Source organism: Microtus pennsylvanicus, chromosome 6, assembly GCF_037038515.1.
Source record: "Microtus pennsylvanicus isolate mMicPen1 chromosome 6, mMicPen1.hap1, whole genome shotgun sequence".
In the NCBI taxonomy this organism is placed as follows: domain Eukaryota; kingdom Metazoa; phylum Chordata; class Mammalia; order Rodentia; family Cricetidae; genus Microtus; species Microtus pennsylvanicus.
The window spans coordinates 72,192,941-72,218,969 of record NC_134584.1 but is presented as its reverse complement, the minus strand read 5'-3'; the positions used below and the strand labels follow the sequence as shown (position 1 = coordinate 72,218,969).

At 40.6% G+C, this 26,029-nt stretch overlaps 1 protein-coding gene across 2 annotated transcripts in view; it reads left to right on the top strand.

Moving 5' to 3' along the window:
• Skic3 (SKI3 subunit of superkiller complex) overlaps nucleotides 1–24,986 on the top strand; it is a 95,833-nt gene extending 70,847 nt beyond the window's left edge. The window contains exons 37-42 of one of the 2 annotated variants that reach the window (XM_075976431.1): nucleotides 3,202–3,323; nucleotides 4,994–5,152; nucleotides 14,972–15,124; nucleotides 20,191–20,321; nucleotides 22,073–22,196; nucleotides 24,323–24,986. In XM_075976431.1, the coding sequence (XP_075832546.1) occupies nucleotides 3,202–3,323; nucleotides 4,994–5,152; nucleotides 14,972–15,124; nucleotides 20,191–20,321; nucleotides 22,073–22,196; nucleotides 24,323–24,397 (764 nt within the window). In that variant the 3' untranslated portion in view covers nucleotides 24,398–24,986. The remainder of the gene's footprint in view (nucleotides 1–3,201; nucleotides 3,324–4,993; nucleotides 5,153–14,971; nucleotides 15,125–20,190; nucleotides 20,322–22,072; nucleotides 22,197–24,322) is intronic. The other variant, XM_075976430.1, reaches the window with a different exon arrangement.
• The last annotated feature ends 1,043 nt before the right edge of the window (nucleotides 24,987–26,029 follow it).

Sequence of the window (26,029 nt, the reverse complement as noted above, 5' to 3'; positions counted from 1 at the left end):
CTACAAAATCCCTTTTCAAGTAGCTTGTAGAAAGTATTTTTTACATGGTTTAATTCAGATTCCACCAATCAAGAACACATAGAGCTTCAGTATTTATGGTTATAAAAATGTACTCATTTACCGACAAATGTCATTCTTCTAAACATGAGTGAATGACATTGTTATCAATTTTAAGTTAACTGTTACATGCTAGTAAATCAAGAATACAAATCATCTCTGATATTCTTTATGTAACTCTGAGTTTTAATAAATGACTTTTATCACTTCCTTTTTCTAAAAGATTTTTTATTTCACATTTTGCAGGGTAGGTCCACTGGCAACATGGTCATTCAATTTTTGTTTGAAAAAGTCTTTATTTCTTTTTTTACTTTTTAAAGAATAATTTTTGCAGAGTACAGAATTTTAACCGCTCCTCCTTTTAACTTTAAATATTTTATTTTATTCTGTTTTTCTATATTTTCTGAAGAGAAGCCAGATATGATCTTAGCTTTCTTTTCCCCTCTGGCTTCTTGCTATAGTTTTGCCTTATCTTTGTTTTTTCTATGGTTAGAAGATAATGTGGCTGGATAAAGTTTTAAGGTTTTGTGTTTGTTTGGTGTTCATCTTCTCAGTGTTCTCTGAGCTTGCTAACTGGTGGTTGTGCCTGACATTAATTTGGGAACGTTCTCATCCATGGCTTTAAATGTGTTCTTTTTCTTCCTTACTTCTCCTGGCATTCCTATTAGGTTTGCTTAGATCTTTTGTAATTGTCTCATAGTTCTTGGAAATTTTACTCTGTTACATTCAGTATTTTTTTTTTTGCCTTTGCTTTTCTGTAGTTTAGAAATTCTTTTCTCAGCACTCTTCTGTCTGTCAATAAACTGACTATGAGCACTCTGTTCTGTAGTGTTTTTGGTTTCTATCTTTTGTGGTTTCTGAGTTTTTCAGAATTTACGTTGCTCATCTCTGTTGCATGATGTCTGCTTAATCCATGAAAACCTTTTCCGTAATCGTTGTTGTTAAATTCTAATAATTGTAGCATCCCTGCCATGTTCCAGCATCTCTGAAACACTGACTGCAGTCCGGATGCTTACTCTGTCGTAAGAATACATCTTTTGCACTTGAGGCATTGTTTTTCCTTTATAACTTTGCCATGGATAAAGGAGCTGCTGTAAGCCTTTGGTAGTGTGGTGCTGAGGGAGGGTGCGCTGTGTATGCACGGCGAGGTCCCTTGGTAGTGTGGTGCTGAGGGAGGGTGCGCTGTGTATGCACGGCGAGGTCCCTTGAATAGGTTGTTTCCGTCTCAGTGCCTGTGGCTGTACTCTGTGAATACCGCCATGCTTCCCAGTCTATCCCTCTGTACTCATGTGGGCAGAACAGGCCCGACAGGGGGCTTGAACTGGCTCTTGCTCTATTCCACTTAGGAAGCTGTTAGTGGAAGGTTAATTACATTTCCTGTCTTTACCAGTAAACAACAGAAAGTCGGAAATTCTTAAATATTTGGAAACTAAATAGTGTATTTCCAAATAACCAAGACCAAATAATAAGCCTAAAAGAAAATTTGGGAATATTTTGAACTGAGTTAGTCTTTACACAGTGGGTCAAAACTGTATATATAACACGAGTAAAGTACAGCTTAGAAGGCATTTATATTAAATATTACGTTAGAAAAGGAAAAGGCTCCCCTCAAATTAATGATGTCAGCTCTGTCTTAAGAATCTAAAAAAGGAAGAATAAATTTAGCCCAAGGTAAGTCTAAGAAAGAAATAATAAAGATAAAATAGAAATCTGTTAGATAAGGGCTGGAAAGATGGCTCAGAGGTTAAGAACACTGGCTGCTCTTCCAGAGGTCCTGAGTTCAATTCCCAGTAACCACGTGGTGGCTCACAACCATCTGTAATGAACTCTGGTGTCCTCTTTTGGACTGCAGGCATACATGCAGACAGAACACTGTATACATAATAGATCAATAAATAAAGTTTTAAAAAATCTTTTAGATAAAAACGAAAAAAATCAATAAAATAAAAAGATGTGATTTTATTGTTTTTTTGAGAAGAGCAATATAGTTAATAAATACGTAGCTATATGATTCAAGAAAAAGAAGATGGATACCAGCATTTGAATGAAAGTATCACTACTTTTATTGACATGCTAATAAAATTTCAGCAGAAACTTCATGCCTTGAAATTGGACAACTCAGAGAAAATATTGCAATTCTGTAAAACACGAAGATGACTTAAACAGAAACAAATTCAGTAGCTACATATCTATTAAGAGTATCCAGATTGAAACCTCACAAAGTACACCGTAAGACCAGATGACATCACTGCCAGTCATTTCAGGAAAAAATAATTTTCTAGAAAATCAAAGATATGGAAGTATCTTCTAGGAAACGAGCTTTTTCCCAGTAACAAAACCAAAAGACATTGCCAGAGCAGAAAAGGACTGAGCAGGGTGAGCCCTAGCATGCATGATAAAACTCACATCTTGGCATCTGTATCCGGAAACTCATAAGAAAGGGTGTATCACGCATCACACTCAGGTGGGGTTTGTCCCAGAAATTCGGAGATGCACGCGGTTTACATTAGTATTTGTGAAAGATGCCATTCCTGTGAAGTTACAGACAGTAAAGTCTGATTATAGGTTTCCCAGGAACAGAAGAGCAGGGTTGGGGTGAGTTGGAAACAGGAGTGACTGATTACACAGGGCGGGAGGCAGCTTTTGCTAACGCCGAGTTGTGCGAGGTTCTCCCTCAGCTGTGGTGCCCGTCCAGCAGTGTGTGCGTGGTTCTCCCTCAGCTGTGGTGCCCGTCCAGCAGTGTGTGCGTGGTTGGAGCTGCAGAGCAGATGTGGCTTATCTTACTTCAGCCACTGCAGAAGTTGCTCATTGTTATTCAGTGAATTTTCATTAGTTCTATACAGGATATATATTTAAAATATCAGTCAGAAGTATTCAGGATAAGTCTGTAGTGTTCTGGTGGTACATGTGTGTTTTAACACATGCAGATTCAGATACTGGGTTTGATGGTATGTGCCTGTAATTGTGAAATTCCAGAGATGTGAGTTCAAAGCCAGACTGGGCTATATAGACTCTGTCTCAAAAAAAAAAAAATAGTGTGTGAAATGTAGTTGTGATCATTGTTAGCAGTGGCCCAGTTCCCTCGAGAGCACATCATACACAACAGAAGACAGTAGCAGTCATCTCCTTTTTTGTTGTTTACAGTTAAGGACAAAGACATTTTGCAGAATTACAACCAGTCACTTGAAAAGTGGTGTCTCTCCCAAGCTGTCACTGGTCTAATTGACACAGGAAGAATATCTGAAGCTGAATCTCTGTGCACAAAGGTACTATGTGGAATTATACATTGAAATTTGTGTTTTGGTCCTACCTAGAAGTGGGGAGACTGGTGGTGGTGATGGCAAGCAACATTTATTGGTTACTTACTTCAAGTCAGCCATTCTGTTTAACATTATTATTTCTGGGCTTTACAGCAGTCTGTGATGTACGTGTTTACGATTGTCAACCTTTTTTTAAGTAAGAAAATTAGTATTTGAAGTTCATATTTGCTAAGAAGCTCACAGCAGCTAGAAGAATTGCTAGTACTGTACCACTGCTACAACCCTCATGGTCTCTCTTTTGAAAAGCAATGGTATTATTTCTTTATGTGTATGCATGTGTATCTATGTATAGGGTAGTAGGGTATCATATCTCCTGGTGCTGGAAGTATAGCCAGTTGTGATCTGCATTACATGGGTGCTGGGATTCGAACTCTGGTCCTCTGCAAGATCAATATGCTCTCTAATCCTTGGGCCGTCTTCCTGGATCCCTTCCTGGACTCTGAATAGAATTTCTATTTTTGTTTAGGGTGTCATTCCTTTGGTTTCTGGTTATTCCCTTTAGAATACAGCATTTCAAGGATCTGTTCACTTTTCTACATTCTAAAGCAATAGAATAACTGGAGATTATTGACTGGAACTATTTGTTTATCACCGTGCACTGCAATTGTGGGGCTCTTTGCTTGCAAGTTCTATGGATACATTCTTAGCATCTTTCCTGCCACATGGTTAGAACTCAGTAAATATTTATTCAGTCAGTAAATCAGTTTCATGGACCCACTAAAAAGAAGAGAGTTTTAAATAAATGGTCTTTGGGAGAGAAACAGATTTTAAAGAGAGATAAAAATGATCTTTCATGATCCCTTTGGTCCTTGAATTCCTTGAAAAGCAGAATAATACATTTTCTCTTTCATGTATAGAATTCTGTCTGCTCTAAGACCGGGACAGTGTATTGATTATATTGTGAGTGTGGGCTAAGCATAAATTAGCAGTTGTATTATCTGTTTTGCTAAAATGAGGAATGCTTCATCAGCCTTTTTTTATTTTATTGTTTCCGTCTCTCTTAGAAGAAAGCCTTCAAATACACTTTAAACATATGTGTGATGTGATATAATAAGACAAACATAGATAAACATTCTCTTAAGAAAGAAGCAGCGCATAAGTGTTCTGACTCCAGAAGAGTTAGACATTTGCTGGCCTACAGAGATGACATTGTTGAAGGCAATTCTAATGATTCTGATTTGATCATGATATATGCACTGCGTCATGGTGCTGTACTCCGTAAATAAGTACAAATCTTATATTAATCATGGAGTATGGTATGTTCCACTGAAATAGTGATAACCTTTATTTTTTATGTTTTGGGGTCATTTTTTTATTCAGTTTTTAGTATAACCGCTGAGAATAAGCCAACTCAACAGGGCACATTAAAGGTAAACTAATAGAATCAAACACTACAGCAGTATTACTTACATGAAAGATTATCTCAGTGTCAACTTTGGTATTCCCAGGCTGTGTAGACTTTTGCTTGTTTAACTTTATACCTCTTTTCACTATAGCCAGAAAAGGTTTAAATTAAAGAAAAAACATCTCTTAGCATGGAGCACACTTTAATTGTCCTTTACTTATTTCAGTTTAGAGCCATTTTGTTATGTTTCTGTTTGGGGTTTAATTTTTAGAATTTAAAAGGCAACCCTGATCAGCCAGCTGTTATCTTGCTGTTGAGACAAGTGCAGTGTAAATCACTCCTGGAGTCTCAGAAGCCCCTCCCAGATGCTGTACTGGAAGAACTGCAAAAAACAGTCATGTCCAACTCCACCTCTGTTCCGGCCTGGCAGGTGAGTTCTCTGCTTTCTTATGTGAGTCCTAACTTGAAATGTGTTGTGGTGCTAGTTTAGGAATGAATGCACGCCATCTCTATTAAATCTTGTCTTTAGGCTCATTATGATTTGTCAGTTTCCAAATGTGAAGGGAGTTGTGGAAACATAACATTGCTGAAGACGCTTTATAATGAGTGTGATGATATGCTGTTGGTGTGAGGTGGGACTGGGTCCCCTTGGTGGGGACAAACACAGACAGCACTTACATGGCCAGGAACTTTTGGGGAAGGGGACTGAGAGGAGAGAAAAGAGAGAATGAGAGAGAGAAAGAGAGAGATAGAGACAGAGACCTGCCTCCTCAGAGAAATGACAGAAAAAGAACAGAAGTGGGCAGAGCTTGTCTCTTAAAGGGACCTTTGCACCTGCATATGGAGTCAGGGTTGTAATGATCTGTCCTGTCCCTTTAAGAGACAAGCCACACCTATTCCCTTCCCCTCTATCGATGCAAGCTGATCTTCAGCTTCTTGCCTGAGTCCTTTCCTTTTCCGTCTGTCCCCCAGAGAGGCAGTTTCTGACTTGCTCTATTCTCTCCCCACTTCCCCCCTTCCTCCATCTATCTATCTATCTATCTGTCTGTCTGTCTGTCTGTCTGTCTGTCTGTCTATCTATATCTATCTATCTATCTATCTATCTATCTATCTATCTATCTATCTATCTATCTATCTATCTATCTGCTCTTCTCCCCTTCTCCCTTTCCCCTCTATAACCCACTAAATAAATATCCAACCTCACTCTGCATGGCATTCCTATCTATCTGTCTCTCGCCCACCATGTGGCTCACTGTCCAGGACCAGCTGCCTCCAGAGACCTGTGGCATGTTCTTGTGTGCTGTCCCTGCCTGGGACTGGCTACTCTCGGGATCCCCTGCCTGCTGCCTGCCCCCCACTCGGGGACCTGCTGCATGGTCTCCTGGCCTTCTGCCCGCTGCAGCTACTCGGGATCCTGCAGCATTTTTACTTAATCCATTACAAGGGTACTGTCTTCCAAGTGTACAGGGGTGGCCACTCTGCTTCTGCCAGGTCCCCAAGAGACAGGGACAGGTTTGCCTGGATGATAACAATGAGGATGCTATCTTAGTTACGTTTCTTGCTTTTGTGTCAATATACCTGATACAAGCAATGAAAGGAAAGAGGTTCATAGTTCCAGGGTGGTTTGAGTGAAAACATCTTCTATAGTTTCAGGCATTTGGTCCCTTGTTGATGGTACTTTTTGGAGATGTTTAAAAAGTGTGGTCTTGCTGGAAGAAGTATGTCTCAGGGGTTGGGCTTTGAGAGTATGTAGCCTTAGTTTATTTCTGAATTGCTCTCTCTGCTTCTTGAAGTGGTCTTCCAGCTTCCTCTTCTGTTGCCATGCCTACCACTATTACAATCGTCCCTCCCTTGCTGGAGTTTTACCACTCTGGAGCTGTAAGCAAAATAAACTTTATTCCACAAGTTTCTTTTGGTCATGATGTTTATCACAGCAACGGAAAAATAACTACTAGAGAAATTGTTTCCAGCATATGAGCACTTGTCTAAAAGAACCTGACAATGTTTTCAAAGGAATATGGAAGACTGAAACTTTGTACTAGATGTTAGGAACATTCCTAACGCGAGCTCTCTGCCCACACAAAATCACAATCAAGCCAAATCACAACAAGCCAAATTAAAGGATATCCAGGTTTAATGGGATTCCTGCATTCTCAGGTGACCCGAGGGGAACTGGGAAGAGAAGAGACCACTAAAGGACTTCCCAGGGAGTGGTCAAGGTTTGGCGCCATGCTTGCCCCTCCTTGGTGGAGGGGTCAAGGTTTGGCAGACTGCCTCATCCTCCCTTAGGGGAGGGACCAAGGGTTTGGCTGGCACAGGGTCGGGGGTCCCCCAAAGATGGAGGCCAGAGACTGGGACTTACACTAGAGAAGAAATTGAACGCTGTAAGAAGAGCATAAAAGGCTATTCTAATAAGAGCTTGGAAGGCAGCGGTGCTGAGATGGTGCAGACTTTGGAGCCTGCTCCAGAGGTTTCTGATGGGAATGGTCTCAGCCCCTTGACTAGAGAACACTTGTGTTATAATTTTGCGAAGTATCTAGCTGCTTTGCCCATGTCCTGAGAACTTTCCTGAGGCAGATGGAAATGTAGTGGGGTGATTTCTTTAATGGAGAGCAGTTATACTATACAGTGTTGAGTCAGCCGAGTGCTTGTTATTGCTTACTCCTTTGCAGGTCTACAAAGAAAACGGTGAGTGAGTGGGCAGAAGGAAATATGAAATGAACAGCTTGGAGAGAAAATGAGCTCCAGGAAACTTAGTGTTCCAGCCAAGGTGTATGCTAGATGAGAGGCTCTACTTGTGAAGGAGATAGTGCCATTAAGGAGACGCCTGCTCCACACTGGAACAGAGGAAAGCATGCCAGGCCCAGACCCCTCCCAGCTGGGCTTTCGTCTTGCAGAAAGAGCCTAAGGTGTTTTTCTGATCCTAGAAAACAGTAGAAGGAAAGTGTTCTTGCTAATGTGATTTGAAGGGGCCAGTGTCTATTCCAAACTGGCAGCCAAGCTTGGCAAAGCCATCCAAGTTGTACTGGGATTAGAGGCATGAAGGATTCAGGAGTGGAGGGGTTCTCTGTTTTCCTTGTGTAGTTTCAGAGAGCTGCTGAGCACAGGCAGCATGTGGGAGGGGTGTCCCTGCCTGAAAGCCCCTAGAGGGCAAGACACCGTGGAGGCCATTGCTGTGAAGTGTAAACAGGAAGCTCAAGTTGCAGTGGAGATCCTGCGATAGTAAAAGATGCCAGAACTATGCGACATCTGTCCAGGAGAGCTGCACATAGGGAGACAGTGGTGCTGGCAGCAAAGCTAGAGGGGCAGAGCCGTCTACGCCCGTTAAAGTCCCAGATACCAGACATGTTTTCCCTGCTGGGTTTCAGGCTTGCTTTGGTCCAGTATTTTCCCTCTATACCCATCCTTCTTTTCAGAATAGGAATGTACATGCTGTGGATTATATATTGGAAGGCTGTAATCTGCTTTGTGATTTTACAGTGCCTTACAATTAAGAGATTGTCTTGAGTCTCAGTTGAGACTGAAAGGCTGTGGGGAGCATTTAGAGGTGGAGTAAATGCATTTCTCATTATAATGGTCAGGAGCCTTTAAGGGGCCAGGAAATGGGATGTGGTTGTTTGGTTGAGAGGCTCTGGCATTTGAAAACAAGCCTGTAGTTGATGGGAGATTGGGGAGATACCAGAGCAGCTTTGCTGGTCTGTCACTGTGGGTGGGCTTCTAGTTTGCTGTCTCTGCTTCCTGATGTGATCTCAGTTCCTGCCTTCTGCTTCCAGGCCCATTACTTGTTGCCGTGCCTCCTGGCCACCATGGACTTATATCTTTCTGGAACCATAAGCCTTCTATAAGGGAACATTCTTCCTTCTTTCTGTACATTGGCTTGATTGTGGTGTTGTATTTCAGTATCAGAAAGTAGCCTCCAAGTCCATCATGGTGGTGGGAGGTGGAGACAGCTGGTCACTTTGTATGTAGGAAGCAGAGAACAATGAATGCCACTTTTCTCTCTTCTTTTAAAAATTCAATTTAGGTCCTCAGTAATGAGTGCTCTGGGATATTTAGTATGCTGGCTAGTTTTATGTCAATTTTGACACAAACCTGGGAAGAAGGAATCCCAATTAAGACAAAGCCTTCATAAGACTGGGTTGTAGACAAGCCCATAAGGCATTTTCTTAATTACTGATTGCTGGGGGAGTAGGGCCCAGCCCGTTGTGAATGGTACCATCCTTCGACTGGTGGTCCTGGCTTCTATAAGAAAGCAGATTGATGTTAAACCACACACCTTTGAACACCTGATTTTTGACAAAGAAGCAAAATATATCAAATGGAAAAAAGAAAGCATATTTAACAAATGGTGCTGGCATAACTGGATATCAGCATGTAGAAGAATGAAAATATATCCATATCTATCACCATGCATGAAACTTAAGTCCAGATGGATCAAAGACCTCAACATAAAGCCAGTCACACTGAACCTCATAGAAGAGAAAATGGGAAGTACACTTGAGTGCATTGGCACAGAAGACCACTTCCTAAATATAACCCTAGTAGCACAGACACTGAGAGAAACAATAAATGGGACCTCCTGAAACTGAGAAGCTTCTGTAAAGCAAAGGACACAGTCAAGAAGACAAAACAACCACCTACAGAATGGGAAAAGATCTTCACTAACCCCACATCAGACAGAGGTCTGATCTCCAAAATATACAAAGAACTCAAGAAATTGTGAAGTGGGTTATTAAAAATGCTGCAGGTCCCCAAGTGGTGGCAGAGGGCCATGTGGTGGGCAGGCCACATGGCTGCAGGCAGCGGTCCCCAAGAGCAGCCAGTCCCAGGCAGGGATGGGCGGTGGCAGGTCCAGGGCAGGGAGACATGCAGCAGCGGGCAAGAGACAGAGACATGGATAGGCATGCCATGCAAAGTGAGGTTGGATATTTATTCAGTGGGTTATGAAGGGGGAAGGGAGAAGGGGAAGAGGAGAGGGAGGGAGGGAGGGAAGGAGGGAGGGAGTGAGGAGGAAGGAACAGAAGGGTAGATGTAAAGAGAGGCAGAAGATGCCTCTTCAAGAGGGAGAAAGAAAAAAAGGGAGAGAACTCAGGCTGGAAGCTGAAGACCATCCTGTCTCAGCAGACGGGGTGGGGTGGGTGTGGCTTGTCTCTTAAAGAGACAGATCATTGCAAATTCGTCATCAAAAGAATAAAAAAAAATGGAGTACAGACCTAAACAGAGAACTCTCAACAGAGGAATCTAAAATGACTGAAAGACACTTAAGGAAATGTTCAACATCCTTAGTCATCAGAGAAATGCAAATCAAAACAATTCTGAGATTTCATCTTACACCTGTAAAAATGGCCAAGATCAAAAACAACTTATGCTGGAGAGGTTGTGGGGTAAAGGGAACACTCCTGCATTGCTGATGGAATGCAAACTGGTACAGCCCTTTGGATGTCAGTGTGGCGATTTCTCAGAAAATTAGGAAACAACCCTCCTCACGACCCAGCAATACCACTTTTGGGTATATATCCAAAGATGCTTAATCATGCCACAAGGACATGTGCTCAACTGTGTTCATAGCAGCTTTGTTTTGTCTTAGCCAGAACCCGGAAACAACCTAAATGCCCCTCAGCTGAACAATGGATAAGTAAAATGTGGTACATTTACATAATGGAGTACTACACAGCAGAAAAAAATAATGACATCTTGAATTTTTGAAGGCAGGTGGATGGATCTAGAAAACATCATATTGAGTGAGGTAACCCAGATCCAGAAAGACAATTATCATATATGCTCACTCATAAGTGGTTTTTAAACATAAAGCAAAGAAAACTAGCCTACAAATCACAATCCCGGAGAATCTAGACAATGAGGACCCTAAGAGAGACATACATGGATCTAATCTACATAGGAAGTAGAAAAAGACAAAATCTCCTGAGTAAATTGGGAGCATAGGGACCATGAGACAGGGTTGAAAGGGAGGGGAGCAGAAAAAACTGTAGAGTTCAATAAAAATAAAATTTAAAAAAAGAAAACAGGTTGAGCAAGCCAGTAAGCGATACCCCTCCATAGCCTCTGCATCAACTCCTATCTCCACATTCCTGCCCTATTTTAATTCCTGTCCTGACTTCCTTGGGTGATGAACAGTGGTGTGGAAGTGTAAACCAAATAAACCCTTTTCTCCCCAGCTTGCTTTTTGGTTATGATGTTCCATCACAGTAGTAGAAACCCTGACTAAGACTCTAGATTGGGTATACCCATATCAATTAACCCAGTCTAGATACTCCCTGGCAGAAATGCCCGAGGTTTATTTATATAGTAATTTGAAATTGCAAATTGGCAGTTAAGATTAACCATTAAATGCTTTAGTTAAGGTGTCTGTTGCTTGGAAGAGAAACCATGACCATAGCAACTCTTATAAAGAAAGCATTTAATTGGGTGGCTTACAGCTTCAGAGGTTTCCTCCATTGTCATGGAAGAGAGCATGTTGGTGTGCAGGGAGCTGTGGTTCTGGAGCTGGGAGTCCTACATCTTTATTGGCAGGCAACAGGAGGTGATCTCGGACACTGGGCGTGATTTGAGCATATATGAGACCTTAAAGCCCACCCACATTGGCACACTTTCTCTAACAGGGCCTTATCAATAGCTGCAAAGTCATATCTCCTGATAGAGTTTATGGGGGCAATTATATTCAAACTACCACAACATGTATCACAATTTTGAGTGTTATGTGTATGCATGTGTGTTAATTCAGCCTTTAAAAGGAGTATGTTTTCTCCAGCTACTTTATGAATATCTAAAATTTTAATGACAATTCTGTGATAATCTAAAATTAAAATGGCTATTTTAGAGCTAGAAGTTTTCATTAGCAGCTTATCTGTTCTTTTCATTCATATGGATGACCTTTATAAAAAGTACATAGTAGTCACTTTAATTTTTCTTAATAAAATACAGAGAAGCACATGTTGATTGAATTCAGATTGTTAGTTCTTCCATTGTCCAGGAAGGTGTTAAAAAGATAAAATTTGAATATAGCTTGCCTAAACATTCATTTCACTATGGCACAGTCTTCATTCTTACCTTTCTTTATATCAAGCTTTTTATAAGCTATAAATAAGAAAATTAATAATGTCATAAAATGTTTTATTTTATAATCTATAAATAAGAAAATTAAATAATGTCATAAAATATTTTGGAGTATGCAGGCTAAGTTTCTAATTCTTGAATAAAGATGTTTCTTCCCCCCTCTTATAGAAGTTTTCATTTGAGATCTAGACACTTAAGTCCTAAGGTAAGTTAGGGAACCTTGTTGAATTAAAATGGGAAATCGAAGGTGAAATGGTGTAACAAAGTCTTAAGAAAGTGTGCACATGTGTGCACATGTATTTTCTCATCTGTTCACATGGAATAGTAGGTCCCAGTCACATGTGTGTATGCCTGTGTGACCACCATCTATATAAGTTCCCACCTCCCTGGTGCCTTTTAAGTTCATTTCCTCTCCCAAATTCCCAGAAAAGAGAAGCTGTAATTCTGACTCCCATATTTCTGTGTAACTTTGCCTGGTTTTGAACTCCATATAAATGGAATCCTCATTTGTATCTGTCTATATTCACTAAATATTATATATGGGAGATTCATTTTGCTTCATGTGGCTAGAATGTTTAGTCATCTCATTTGTTGCTATTTTGTATTATTGTGTATAGTGGAACTGTTAGTGTCCTAGGGGTCTTACATATGTGTGTACCAGTTTGCACCCAAATGAGCATCTCATATGAAATGGTGTTGCTGATTGTACTTCTCTATCTTAGACATGTAATACTATCTTTTCGTGGTTTAACTTTCATTTACCTGATGACTGATGATGCTGAACAGCTCCTCAAATGCTGTTGACCTTTCTGTTATTTGAAGCACCATTTTGTACATTTTAAATTGGTTTTTAAATGAGATTAATGAGATATATAAAGCATTTATAATGAATCACTGTAATTTATCAAATTTTATGAATGTGACTGCATTGTATATAACCATTACAGCTGTGGCTCCTATTAGCATTCTCTTGATGCTATTTTTATGCCAGCTTTTAATATTGATGGTTGAATTTAGCAGATTTTGAATTTGGTGGGAGTTTTGTTTTAGTTTTCGTTTGTTATTTTCCTTACTGTGAATGAACCTTGATCTGGGGAGATGGCTCAGTAGGTGCAGTGCTTCTGTGCGAGCATGAGAACTCAGCTAGGATCCTCAACACACACATTCATTGCACTCCACGTTCAGTGAAAGGCCCTGGCTCAGCAGAGAAGGTAGAGGGTGCTGAAAGGGGACACTTGACATCAATCTCAGGTTCCTATGTGTATACCCACCCCATGACCACATGCATGCATACAGCATCAATTTCGGGTTTCTGTGTGTACACACCCCATTAACACATGCATGTAATACACATACACACAGGAAAGGAAAAATAAGAAATCTTTTAAGTCCCACTTGATCGTGATATATTAATGTAATGTAATGATGATGCCATTTTGCAAATATCATGTTTAGGATTTTTAAGAACTGTTTCTATATATGGGTGTTTTACTTGGTTTATGTGTACCTGGCACTGCTAAGGCCAGAAGAGGGCATTGGAGCCCCAGTCCAGAGGCTGCTGTGTGAGTGCTAGGAATTGAAACCAGGTCCTCTGCAAGAGCAGCAAGTGCTCTTAACTGCTGAGCCATCTCCAGTTCTCAGGTGTAGAACTTTTGACTTTGGAGTCATAAGAGAAATTAGCTTGTAATTATTCCTGTGAGGTCTTTGCTAAATATTTTATCTATGTTCTTATTTCTTTGTTCTTTATTTTCTAAAAACTAATTTCTTCTTTTTGCTATTTCTTTGCTGTTTGTTTCATTTTAGTTTCTATTTTCTGCCATAGCTTCTTGAGGCAGATTTTATTATTGTAATATGTATTTTTCTTTCATTTTTTTCAGGTGTGTTTGTATGTGTAGTAGTTTCATGTGTGTGTAGATGCACATGTGTGTGTGCATGAATGTAGAGCCTGAGATTAGTATTGGGTGTCTTTCTCAGAGACTCAGTGTCTCTCATTGAATCCAGAGCTCACCATCTTGGCTCCTCTGGCACGCCTGAGTATTTTTGTCTCATTTCTTGGACCTTGGGATTACAAGTGGCTACGGTTCCCACCTGACTCCTTCTGTGGACTCTCAGGATCTGAACTCTGGTCTGCATCAGGAGTGCTTTGCCTGCTGCTCCGGCAGCACCGTCTAATTTGCATTCTAGTGTAGCGTTTCTATTGTCGTTTGTTTCGAAATGCTCTTTAATTGTCATTGGGATTTCTTTATCTTGCTTTTTATATGAAGTATCTTGAAAAATTTATAATATGAGATGATTCTAGGTACTTTTCTATTAATGATTTCAAGCATTCTATTTATTTAGAACATAATTTTATAGTGTCAAGTCACTGACTATTCTTTTGAAATGTACTTTCTGTGATAATTTTTGGGACAAGAACTCAGTAGTTAGTAGTCTGGGAGTCCTGGAACTTGTGATCCACCTGCCTTGACTTTCAGAGTGTTTGGATTATATCACAAGCCAACATGTCTGGTTTCAGATTTGTTTTTTAATCCAGAATAAAGTCAAATATGGTAAAATTTTCATGTAGAGTTGTAAAATGTGTTCTGCAGTTGTTGACAGTATTTGTTAAGGAGGTAATGTAAACAACACTTGTAATTGTTTGTAACTTTTGTCTCCTTACTGAATTTTTATGTCTTCTGTTTCTTAATATGCTTGTTGAAATAGGGCATGTTAAAATCACCTGTCACTCTGAACTTGTCTACTATTGGTCTCTGTCAGCCTTTCCCCGTGAATTCTGTGTTGTTTTGGATTTGCACATGAAGACTTGCTTATGTGGAAGGAATGCTGTTACAGTATCAACTTCATATTTTGCCTTTTCTGGCTTAAAGGCTACATTGTTGAATAGCTGCACAAACTTGCTTTTGATTATATAGTTTATTCAATTTTTGCATTGTAATTTAATATTCTTGATTTGGCATCGTGGGATACGCTTTAGACTTCAGCATGATATGGCCAGGAAACTGTTGCTGGCAGAATAAACAATGTGATTACCCTCTTTCTTTTGGGGGACACAGAACATACCAATAATTGAATTAAAAATTAAATTCATTAGAGTTGAGTGAATTTGTTGGAAGTGAGGAACCAGACTCTGTACAGAACTCAAATGTTTGCATCTTTCTTGCTTTCTGTCCCTTAGTGGCTGGCACAGGTGTATCAGTCCCAAGGAATGATGGGTGCTGCAGAGATGTGCTACAGAAAGAGTCTACAAGTGGCATCCCAACAGGGCAGCTGGAGTGGGAAGCTCTCGAGTCTGTTGAAGCTAGCACTGCTTGCATTGGATGTGTGCATGGTGAGTGTGTTACAGTTGTGATCATGAAAACTTGATTTCTTCAAAACCCCTTTTCCTTTGTGAATACGGAACCTTTCACATAGCGATACTCTGTGCCATTTTCCCAGTGCGTCATTATCTTTTGTGGTGGTCTCTTGTGGACTTTGTACCTTGACCTCCAGAGGAATGTAGAGCAATAGCCTCCCACAGACTACAAGAGAATTTCTTAATTGTTTAGAGACAATCTAAGAATGTAATTTTACAAATTGAGTTATAACAGGTGTATTCTTGGTAACTTAATAATTCAAAGTCTGTTACTTATTGTGACAAAGATGCCAACATTTAACTTTTTCTTTTCTTAATTCAATTTGATATTCCTCAGGGTATTTCTAGAGACTTCTATCACTTGATATCCTATTTTCTTTTTTTCATTATTTAATTGAAATTTTAAATATTAATCCTAGTTTCTCCTCCCTCTCCACCCCCCACCCATTCCTCAGAGAGAATAAGGCTTCCCATGGGGAGGCAAGAAAATCTAGCACATCCCTCTGAGGCAGGCCCAAGGCCCTCCCTATTATATTTAGACTGAGCAAAGTGTGCCTCCAAAGAGAATGGGCTCCAAAAGGACAGTTCAAACATCAGGGGTAAATCATGGCTGCACTGCCGTTGCCCCCCCTCCCCAGCCATACAACTGTCACCCATATTCAGAGAGCCTAGTTTGGTCCTATGCTGGTTCCCCCACTGTCAGTCTAGAGTCATTGAGCTCCCATTAGCTCAGATCATCTGTTTCAGTGGGTATCCCCATCAAGGTCTTGACCCCTTTTCTCATATGATCATTTCTCCCTCTCTTCAACTGGACTTTGGGAGCTCAGCCCAGTGCTCTGTTGTAGATCTCTGTACCTGCTTCCATCAGTTGCTAGATGAAGATTCTGTGATGACAATTAAGGTAGTCATCAAACTGATTGCAAGGGAAGGCCACTTCAGACACCCTCTCCACTATTGCTTAGGGTCTTAGGTGGGGTCATCCTTGTGGATTCCTAGGAATTTCCTTAGTGCCAGGTTTCTTGGTAGCCCCATAATGACTACCTCAACTAAGATATCTCTTTTCTGGTTCTCCCTCTTTGTCCTTCCCCCATCTAGATCATCCTGTTCCCTCATGTTCTTCTCCTTCTTCCTCTTTCTCCTCCCCCCTTTCCACCCTCCCTTTTCATCCCATCCCCACATTACCAATATTCTCAGGAGATCTTGTCTATTTCCCCTTCCCAGGGAGATCCATGTATGGTTATGTTAAGGTTCTCCGTGTTACCTAGCTTCTCTGGGTTCATGAACTATAAGCTAGTTATCCTTTGCTTTACATTTAATATCCACTTATGAGTCAGTACATACAGCCTTCTTCTTTCCGGGTCGGGTTACCTTACTGAGGATTGTTTTTTCTAGTTCCATCCATGTGCATGCAAATTTCAAGATGCCATTGTTTTTTAACTCTGAGTAGTACTCTAATGTGTAGATGTGCCACACTTTCTTTATCCATTCTTTCATTGAGGGGCATCTAGATTGTTTCCAAATTCTGGCTATTAAAAATAATGCTGCTATGAACATAGTTGAACAAATGTCTTTGTAATACATTTGTTGAACACCTTTTGAGTATATGCCAAAGAGTGGTATTGCTGAGTCTTGATGTAGACTTATTCCCAATTTTCTGAGAAACAGCCATACTTATTTCCAAAGTGGCTGTATAAGTTTGCACTCCCACCAGCATAAGCTACCATTGGTGTTTTTGGTCTTAGCCATTCTGACTGGTGTGAGTGTTTGGGTGGAAGCATGACTCCAGCTCCTGGCATCCACATACCCAAAGACTCCGGAATGTTCGGATGGAGGCTCCACTCCATACTCCCTCCCCAAGAGTGGCCTCAGTCCAGACTCCACCCCCAAGAAAGCCTTCCAAACGATGACCCCTCCCCAGAGATGCCCAAGACCACTCCCACAGGGTATTTAAACTGCCCCTCAGAGAACAAACACTTGGTTTTCTGGTCTTCCTCTCCTGTCTCCTCTCTGGGGGACTGGAAAGCCATCCATGTGCGATTGTATCCATTAAACCTGGGCTTTTCACCGGGCGGTGGTGGCGCACACCTTTAATCCCAGCACTCGGGAGGCAGAGGCAGGCGGATCTCTGTGAGTTCGAGGCCAGCCTGGTCTACAAGAGCTAGTTCCAGGACAGGAACCAAAAGCTACAGAGAAACCCTGTCTCGAAAAAAAAAAAAAAACCTGGGCTTTTCTAGTTTTGTTTGATTTGATCTGATTCAGATTATTGCTTTGGTTGAGAAACTTTTCAGTAAGACGGTATCTCAGAGTCATTTGATTTGCATTTCCCTGATTGTTAAGGATGTTGAGCAATTCCTTAAGTGTCTTTCGGTCATTTGAGATTCTTCTGTTGAGAATTCTGTTTCGATTTGTACCCCAGTTTTTAATTGGATCATTCGGTATTTTAGTATCTAGTTTCTTGAATTCTTTATATATTTTGGAGCCCAGTCCTCTGACTGATGTAGGGTTGGTGAATATTTTCTCCCATTCAGTAGGCTGCCGTTTTGTCTTACTGACTGTGTCCTTTGCCTTGCAGAAGCTTTTCAGTTTCAGGAGGTTTCATTATTAATTGTTTCTCTCAGTGTCCTTGCTACTGGTGTTATATTTAGAAAGTGGTCTCCTGTGCCCATGCATTCAAGGCTACTTCCCATTTTCTCTTCTATCAGGTTCAGTGTGGGTGGAATTATTTTGAGGTCTTTGATCCATTTGCGCGTGGGGATCTATTTACATTCTTTTATATGTTGACATCTAGTTATGCCAGCACCATTTGTTGAAGATGCTTTCTTTTTTTCATTGTATAATTTTAGCTTCTTTGTCAAAAAATCAGGTGTTCATACGTGTATGGATTAATATCTGGATCTTTGATTCAATTCCATTGGTCAACCTGTCTGTTTTTATGCCAATACCAGGCTGTTTTCATTACTGTAGCTCTATAGTAGAGCTTGATGTCAGGGATGGTGATGCCTCCACAAATTCCTTTATTGTATAGGATTGTTTTGTCTATCCTGGGGTTTTTTGTTTTTCTATATGAAGTTGAGTATTGTTCTTTTGAGGTCTGTGAAGAATTGTGTTGGGGTTTTGATGGGGATTGCATTGAATCTGTAGATTGTTATACTTACTATATGTATTTGTTTTTATATGGTTATATGAAAATGTGAAATAAACTATTTTGACTTTTAAAATGCATATTATGGATACTAGTAATTAGGAAATCTTAGAACAATGTAAAGATTTTGCGTTTTGTTTTCCTTTTTAGTACTTTTATTTTTGGAAGTTATGATTGTATAATTCCTCCCTTCTCTTCCTTTTAATCTTTTGTGTGCCCCACCTTCCACCCCTGTAGTGTTGCTTCATCTAAAATACAGTTCCCACATCTAAGGATCGGGATTATTTTAGAAGGTCAGGCAGAAAAATTCTAAGAGCCAGGGGAGCAGGGATTTTGCTGAGACTGTTTTTGAGGTGGAGTCTTATGAGAATTACTTTCCACCTTTAAGCTCCCTGCATAAAATCCACCTGCTAGATAACAGGCATGCTTGTCTCATCTACGCAGTGCTGGGCATGAACCCCAGAGCTTCATGTCTCATAGTCAGACACACTACCATGGAGTTACATAAAATCCACCTGCTAGATAACAGGCATGCTTGTCTCGTTTACGCAGTGCTGGGCATGAACCCCAGAGCTTCATGTCTCATAGTCAGACACACTACCATGGAGTTACATAAAATCCACCTGCTAGATAACAGGCATGCTTGTCTCATCTACGCAGTGCTGGGCATGAACCCCAGAGCTTCATGTCTCATAGTCAAACACACTACCATGGAGTTACATAAAATCCACCTGCTAGATAACAGGCATGCTTGTCTCATCTACGCAGTGCTGGGCATGAACCCCAGAGCTTCATGTCTCATAGTCAAACACACTACCATGGAGTTACATAAAATCCACCTGCTAGATAACAGGCATGCTTGTCTCATCTACGCAGTGCTGGGCATGAACCCCAGAGCTTCATGTCTCATAGTCAGACACACTACCATGGAGTTACAGCCCCAGCCCCAGGGAAAACAGTAATTTTTCTTCTTATCTAGTTTTGTTACTGCTTAATTTCCCTTACTGTTTCTTAGCAAGTTTATGCTACTATTGAATCAGTATTTTTCTAAAACCTGTTCATAACTGAAGGAATATACATGCATTTTCCTCCCATGCAATGGCACTACTTTATTTTCAGTATTAATAACTTTGGTTTAATTCTTCCCTCATCTACTTTGTGTGTTTATATTATGACTTTATTAAATTTCATATTTTCTTCTCAGATGATTTTTAAAAAGCAACATATTCCATTTCCCTCTGTCTTAGTCATTGTTTTGCTGCTGCAAAGAGACACTATGACCATGGCGACTCTTATAAAGGAAAGCGTTTAATTGGAGCTGGCTTACAGTTTCAAAGGTTTCATCCATTGTCATCATGGTGGGAAGCATGGCAGTGTGCAGGCAGATGTGGTGCTGGAGAGGTAGCTGAGAGTTCTACATCTTGATCTGCAGGGAGCAGGCAGAGCAAGAGACACTGAAGCTACTTGGGCATTTAAAATCTCAAAGCCTACCTCAGTGACACACTTCCTCCAACAGGGTTATACCTCCTAATGGTACCACCACCCAGTGACCAAGCATTCAAAGCTAGGAGCCTATAGCGGGCATTTCTGTTCAAACCACCACACCGTTGTTAAAAGTTTGGTCATGTTAAATTCGATAGACTAAAGAAAAGATTACTTGCTAATAGAGTTGTCATCTATAATGCATATTTTTCTTTTAACAATGCTTTCGTGTTATTAAATAATGTTTTCTTTTTGAGCTCTTCCCTTATCTTAGTGTACACTGTTTTGTCAATTCTTAAGGGCAGGGACAGATCCCAGATCATTTTTAGTAATTACAATTTTGTTCCTTAGTATTTGTATGATGATAGACAAGACAGGAATCCTTAGTGAGAGTTAATGTTTATTCTGCGCTTTCTAGGCTAATGTTTCTGGTGATCACTGGTCGTCCTTGCTTCAAGAAGCCACAAGTGAGGCCTTGAAAGTTTGCTTCTCTCCGCTGGCTGTCTTCTTGCAAGCTTTGTTACAGTTCAACCGTAAGATGGGAGCAAGGTATAAGAAATCTATTTTTTATTAGCTTGGAACCCCTACTTCGCTGTAAACCTCCTAGGAAATGATCAAGGGAGGATTTATAATGAGATAAACTAGTAAAATAAGCTTTGGAATATTCATGTCTCATTACTCCAGGAACATCTCATTTTGTATTGCAGTGAGGAAGAAAACATTTCATGTTTGTTTAACAAAAAATGATGCATAGATATAAATATGAGAAGTTTGGCATGGCAGCATGTCATGTGAAGATGCCCTTGGGGTTTTTTATTCTCTTCTATTTTAGGGTGAGCCAGCAGTGTAGTATCGGTTCTAGAGGCAGACAAAAATCAGAGTGACCCTGGCTGAAGGTTATATTAATAGAAGTTTCGCTAATTTAACAAACTGGAAAAATTAGCAAATTTTGGAAACCAAGGCTATTTGTGAACAATGTTTTTGTGTCTGGAAAAGTCAAAGGCTATTCAAATTAAAAACAAAAGTTTTGATAATATTATTAGAGGTTGGGGTGGAGGGTCACAAACATGAAGAACATTACTTACAAGTCATATGTGTGGGTGGAAAGTATTTAAAAATTTTAAAAGTAACATGGTTCTAATAAGTCAATTCTAAATGAAATAATGATTTAGGGATAAACAATACTGACACTGGATACAGATTAGGTATTATAGAAATAGAGCTCAATATATATATAAATATGCCCCCTCAAAAAGCCAACCCTCACAAAATAAGACGGAAGGATGGATTAAGATCCTGCCGCTATTCAGCAATTCTGGCATTATTTGTAATTTTCCCCTGGCAGGGAGTACAGTTTCCCAGAGAAATGTTCTGTCTGTAAACACCTCATGCACTGGGGCACTGCTGTTCTCATTTGTCTGGACTTCTTATCATTGTTGTCATTTTCACTATTCGCCCGAGTACAGTCTCGGCGGAAGCTGTGATTGTGATGTAACCGAGCATGGGACTTCCTTAGTCCTACTCAAACTAATTGCTATTTATATGATCCTTCTACTTAGCACTTCTAAAATGAGTTGTTTTATGTTATTTCTACCACTAAGGAGTTTTGGGGGTCATAAATGTTAGTAAGTTAGGAGAGAAAGAAGTCAGAACATAACTGTAAATCATTTTAATTATGAGTTGAATTCACATATTGTACATCTCCTTGAAGATGCTAAAAACTTGATTTTACACATGTGGCCTGTTATCAGATAATAAATATTTGTTGTTCCAATGTAGCATGGCTGTGTTAATAGTTGTTTAGTTGTTTGGTTGGTTAGTTAGTTGGTTAGTTCTGTAAGAATTATTTTTCTCCCATGAATTTTCTAGAATTTGAGATAGGGTCTTACTGCATAGCCCAAGCTACCTTGGATCTTGTGAGCATTCTGCCTTCACCATTGTGCCTGGCTGATTTTTCTGTAACTGTCAAAAACGATTACAGGGTAAACACCCAGAGATGCTCATGTAATTTAGAATCTTCTCTCCATTGTATGTCAAGTTAGCTTCAATTTGCATGTCTGCAGTAAGAATAACAGCAATAAGTTTATGAATATTAAGTATGACTAAGTCTATTAGTGCTTTGTGCATAGTAAACATTTAATAAATAATAACTATTACTTTTCTTATCAGAATAAAATAATAAAGTAATCAGATAAGATTTTCAAATGAATGAGAAAGGTAATATATGTATGAGATTAGTATATAAAATCCATCATAATAACTTAAAGACTTTGAAATAATTGTAAATGTCTTTCTTCTAGAGAGACGCGGCGACTCTTGGAGAGAGTAGTGTACCAGTCTGGCTATCCCAACTCAATTGTATCAACGGCACGTTGGTACCTCTTAAGACACCTCTATGCGAAAAATGACCAGGAGCTCATTGATGTAAGCTGTTAACTTCATTAAAATACTAGAGTTATCTTTTCAAACTTACCCTACTATTAGTGAAATTTTAACAGATGAATATAAATTTCTTTGGCCAAAATACTACGATTAATGTTGCATTGCGGAGAGTAGAGAAATAGTTATTTACTTGGTTTGAAGGTTTAATATGTGGTTAGTTAGTGTTTTACATACATTTGTTATAGAATTCTTACCTTGGCATTATAATAGTGAAAAACTAAGATTCTTTGGCATGAAAAGCCATGGTATTAATGCTTTACTTAAAAATAGTTAAGTGTAGATTCAACAGGAAGCCATACTAAGTTTTCTTTGAGTAACCATTTAGAATCCAAAGTCCAAATTACTGTCTACCAGCTTCCGTGGTGTAATGGTTAACGCTCTGGACTCTGAATCCAGTGATTCGAGTTCGTATCTCAGTGGAACCTGTTCCTTAGGGAAGAGACCTGGTCAGTCATCCTCATCAACTCAGACCATGAAACCCAGTATAAACAGGCTGCCCATGCCTGCTTCAGCATTGCCACTGAGAGTGGAGAGCATTGGTTTAAAACTCCTCTATCAAGACCAGTTGTGGGCTATTTTCTAAAGAATTTCATATCAAGTAATCACTCCTGTTGTGAAGGCCTGGCTTAGATCCTGCAGCCCACTGTGGGAGGACATCCACATACGTATGCACATTCCCCCACCCCATATGTATAACAGTAAATAGAATTTATACATCTACATACGTGTCCACATTCCCCCACCCCATATGTATAACAGTAAATAGAATTTATACATCTACATACGTGTCCACATTCCCCCACCCCATATGTATAACGGTAAATAGAATTTATACATCTACATATGTGTCCACATTCCCCCATCCTGTATGTATAACAGTAAATAGAATTTATACATCCACATACGTGTCCATATTCACCCACCCCATATGTATAATAGTAAATAGAATTTATACATCTATATACAAATTCACCCACTCTGTATTTATACTTCCATCAACGGATTTTATACTTCCATCAATGGATTTTAAAAGTGTCTTTATTTATGACTTTCTTTGGTCTGTTACTGTAAAAATAGCATGAAATTGTTAGCCATGTTGAGACATGTAATTTAAGGTAACCTAAATCTGAGTAAGTGGGCATCGTCACTCATATTTGGCTCTAGAATAAACCTTCTCATAGCCATTTAAATATTATGACTGCATATTAACCATGTTGACAAGTTTAGATTAAAAGTTATTCTCACATATCTATTAATCAGCGTAGTTTTACGAGGTTTCTTAAGTGGAAGAGAAGGGTAAAATGTTAAGGAAAGTGTCAAAAAGGTAGTATTTTTCTGTGACCTGTGATCACGATAAATATAAAAGTCACTTACCAGATATACAGAGGTTTATCATTGAGAGGGGCTAATTCAAAATCCTTACGTAGCAAAATTTGCAGGTTTATCAAGTGTCCTTTGCATTTCTGAACCTCTCGTGAATAGGGTCCCGACTGCTCTTTCTTTCAGGTAGTCTTTCTTCTGGTGTATGGGGAACAGGTAGTGAGGTAGTGTCTCCCACTAGATTAAGCTCCTCTCATAGTGCATCTCGCTGTGCAGGTGGAAGCTGTCTGTACCCATCCACATCACTGCCCTGAGAGGCTGAGAGGACACAGGGCATGGAGTCAGTGTGTCAGTCTCCGGGCCACGGCTGTACCAGTAGCAGTGCAGTCAGTGAGTCTCCGACCAGGAGTCCTGTGTCATCAGGCAGAACCTGATGTGCCGTACACTCTCTCGTTAGTTTGCGAGGAGAGCAGTCCACTGCTTCCCAGTACTTGACACCAGGCAAGCAGAAACAACTGAACATTTGGTGGAATTGCTCCTTCCAGCCTAGAGCTTAGATAGTGTGCATGGCTCTAAACAGGGTGATGCCATCAGGACAGTCCTGTATAGAGCAGGCTCAGGTGGGGTCAGGGTTTACAGGAGACAGGAGTGTAAGCCTTAACTTTGTGCACAGTCGGTAATTATAACAGTCCAGGTCGCCATTTTTTCTAATAAACAATGCTTACTCGTTAGCTTTAGTAACTGCACCGCTATGGTTAGTGTCACCCTCTCTGTCTGTGACCTCGCAGGTGTTGGTGAAGAATGCTGAAACCCACAGTGATAAAAGGACACTGGAACTGAATGAGAAGCTGTCATCACAGTAATCGTGGTGTGGAATACAGTCAGAACTGAAGACAACAGGAGGAGGCAGCGAGAACAGCATTTTCTCAAACTGTACTGTATCTGCTGGGTGTGGTGCGCGCGCCTTTACTCCCAGCACTTGGGAGGCGGAGGTGGGTGGGTGGTGAGTTACAGACCACCCAGCAGTAAGATTCCATCTTGACAAAATAAAAACAAGTAAATTAAAACCTATAGTTTTAATCATCCTTTGCTTTTCCTTTCGTTCCATTTATTTAGAGAAGTTGAAGTTCTTTAGTTAGGGGTGTAACTTTCCAGTACTCCTTGATCTGCTTTTAACCTAAAAGACATGACATCTCTGACTTGGTCCTCATTCCTTAGTTGTTTTTTGTATGTTTGTTTGCTTATTTTTTCTTTCCTACACAGAGTTTCTCTGTGTAGCCTTGGCTGCCCTGGATCTTGCTCTGTAGACCAGGCTGCCCTGCCACCTGCCTCCGCCTCCAAGTGCTGAGATTAAAGGCATGTGCCGCTGCCACCCAGCACAGACCATTGTTTTACATTTGCATGGGTAGAATAGGGTTGCTTCTCACAATAAAGCTTTTGTAGCCATTTTACAAATAATATGAAAAAGTAAATTTGTAATCTTTTTTAAACTCCAGAGTTCTTGAGAGCAAGTCCTGAAGTGTGCGTGCTCTAGTAGTCAGTCAGCTGGCTCCCCTCAGCCCGAGAGAGGAGCGGCTCCCCTCAGACCCAGAGAGGAGCGGCTCCCCTCAGCCCCAGAGAGGAGCGGCTCCCCTCAGCCCCAGAGAGGAGCGGCTCCCCTCAGACCCAGAGAGGAGCGGCTCCCCTCAGACCCAGAGAGGAGCGGCTCCCCTCAGCCCCAGAGAGGAGCGGCTCCCCTCAGACCCAGAGAGGAGCGGCTCCCCTCAGCCCGAGAGAGGAGCGGCTCCCCTCAGCCCCAGAGAGGAGCGGCTCCCCTCAGACCCAGAGAGGAGCGGCTCCCCTCAGACCCAGAGAGGAGCGGCTCCCCTCAGACCCAGAGAGGAGCGGCTCCCCTCAGCCCCAGAGAGGAGCGGCTCCCCTCAGACCCAGAGAGGAGCGGCTCCCCTCAGCCCGAGAGAGGAGCGGCTCCCCTCAGACCCAGAGAGGAGCGGCTCCCCTCAGACCCAGAGAGGAGCGGCTCCCCTCAGACCCAGAGAGGAGCGGCTCCCCCCAGACCCAGAGAGGAGCGGCTCCCCTCAGCCCGAGCATCACACGATTGCCTGTACGATGTGCACCGCTAATGGATGTCTGTAAAGTGTAGAACGCGCAGTTAGCTGCTTGCATTTAAGAACAAATATTAATGAAAAATTTGTTGAAAATGATGATACTATTTAATTATTTGTGCAGTCTCTTCATTCATGATGAAAAGACATGAATTACCTGAAATAAAACAAAAATCATTTTTTATATTATCAATATGAGACATAGTTTTTAAGTTTTGTGTTTAAAAATTTAAAAGCAGAATTACCCATTTTTTTTCAAAGTAATTTATATATTTATGTGTCACTTACTTTGGATTGTGGTTTTCAGTATTTCAGTGGGCATGGTGGTGCATTCCTTTGATTCTGCACTTGGGAAGCAGAGGCAGGCAGATCTCTGAATTTGAGATTAGTCTG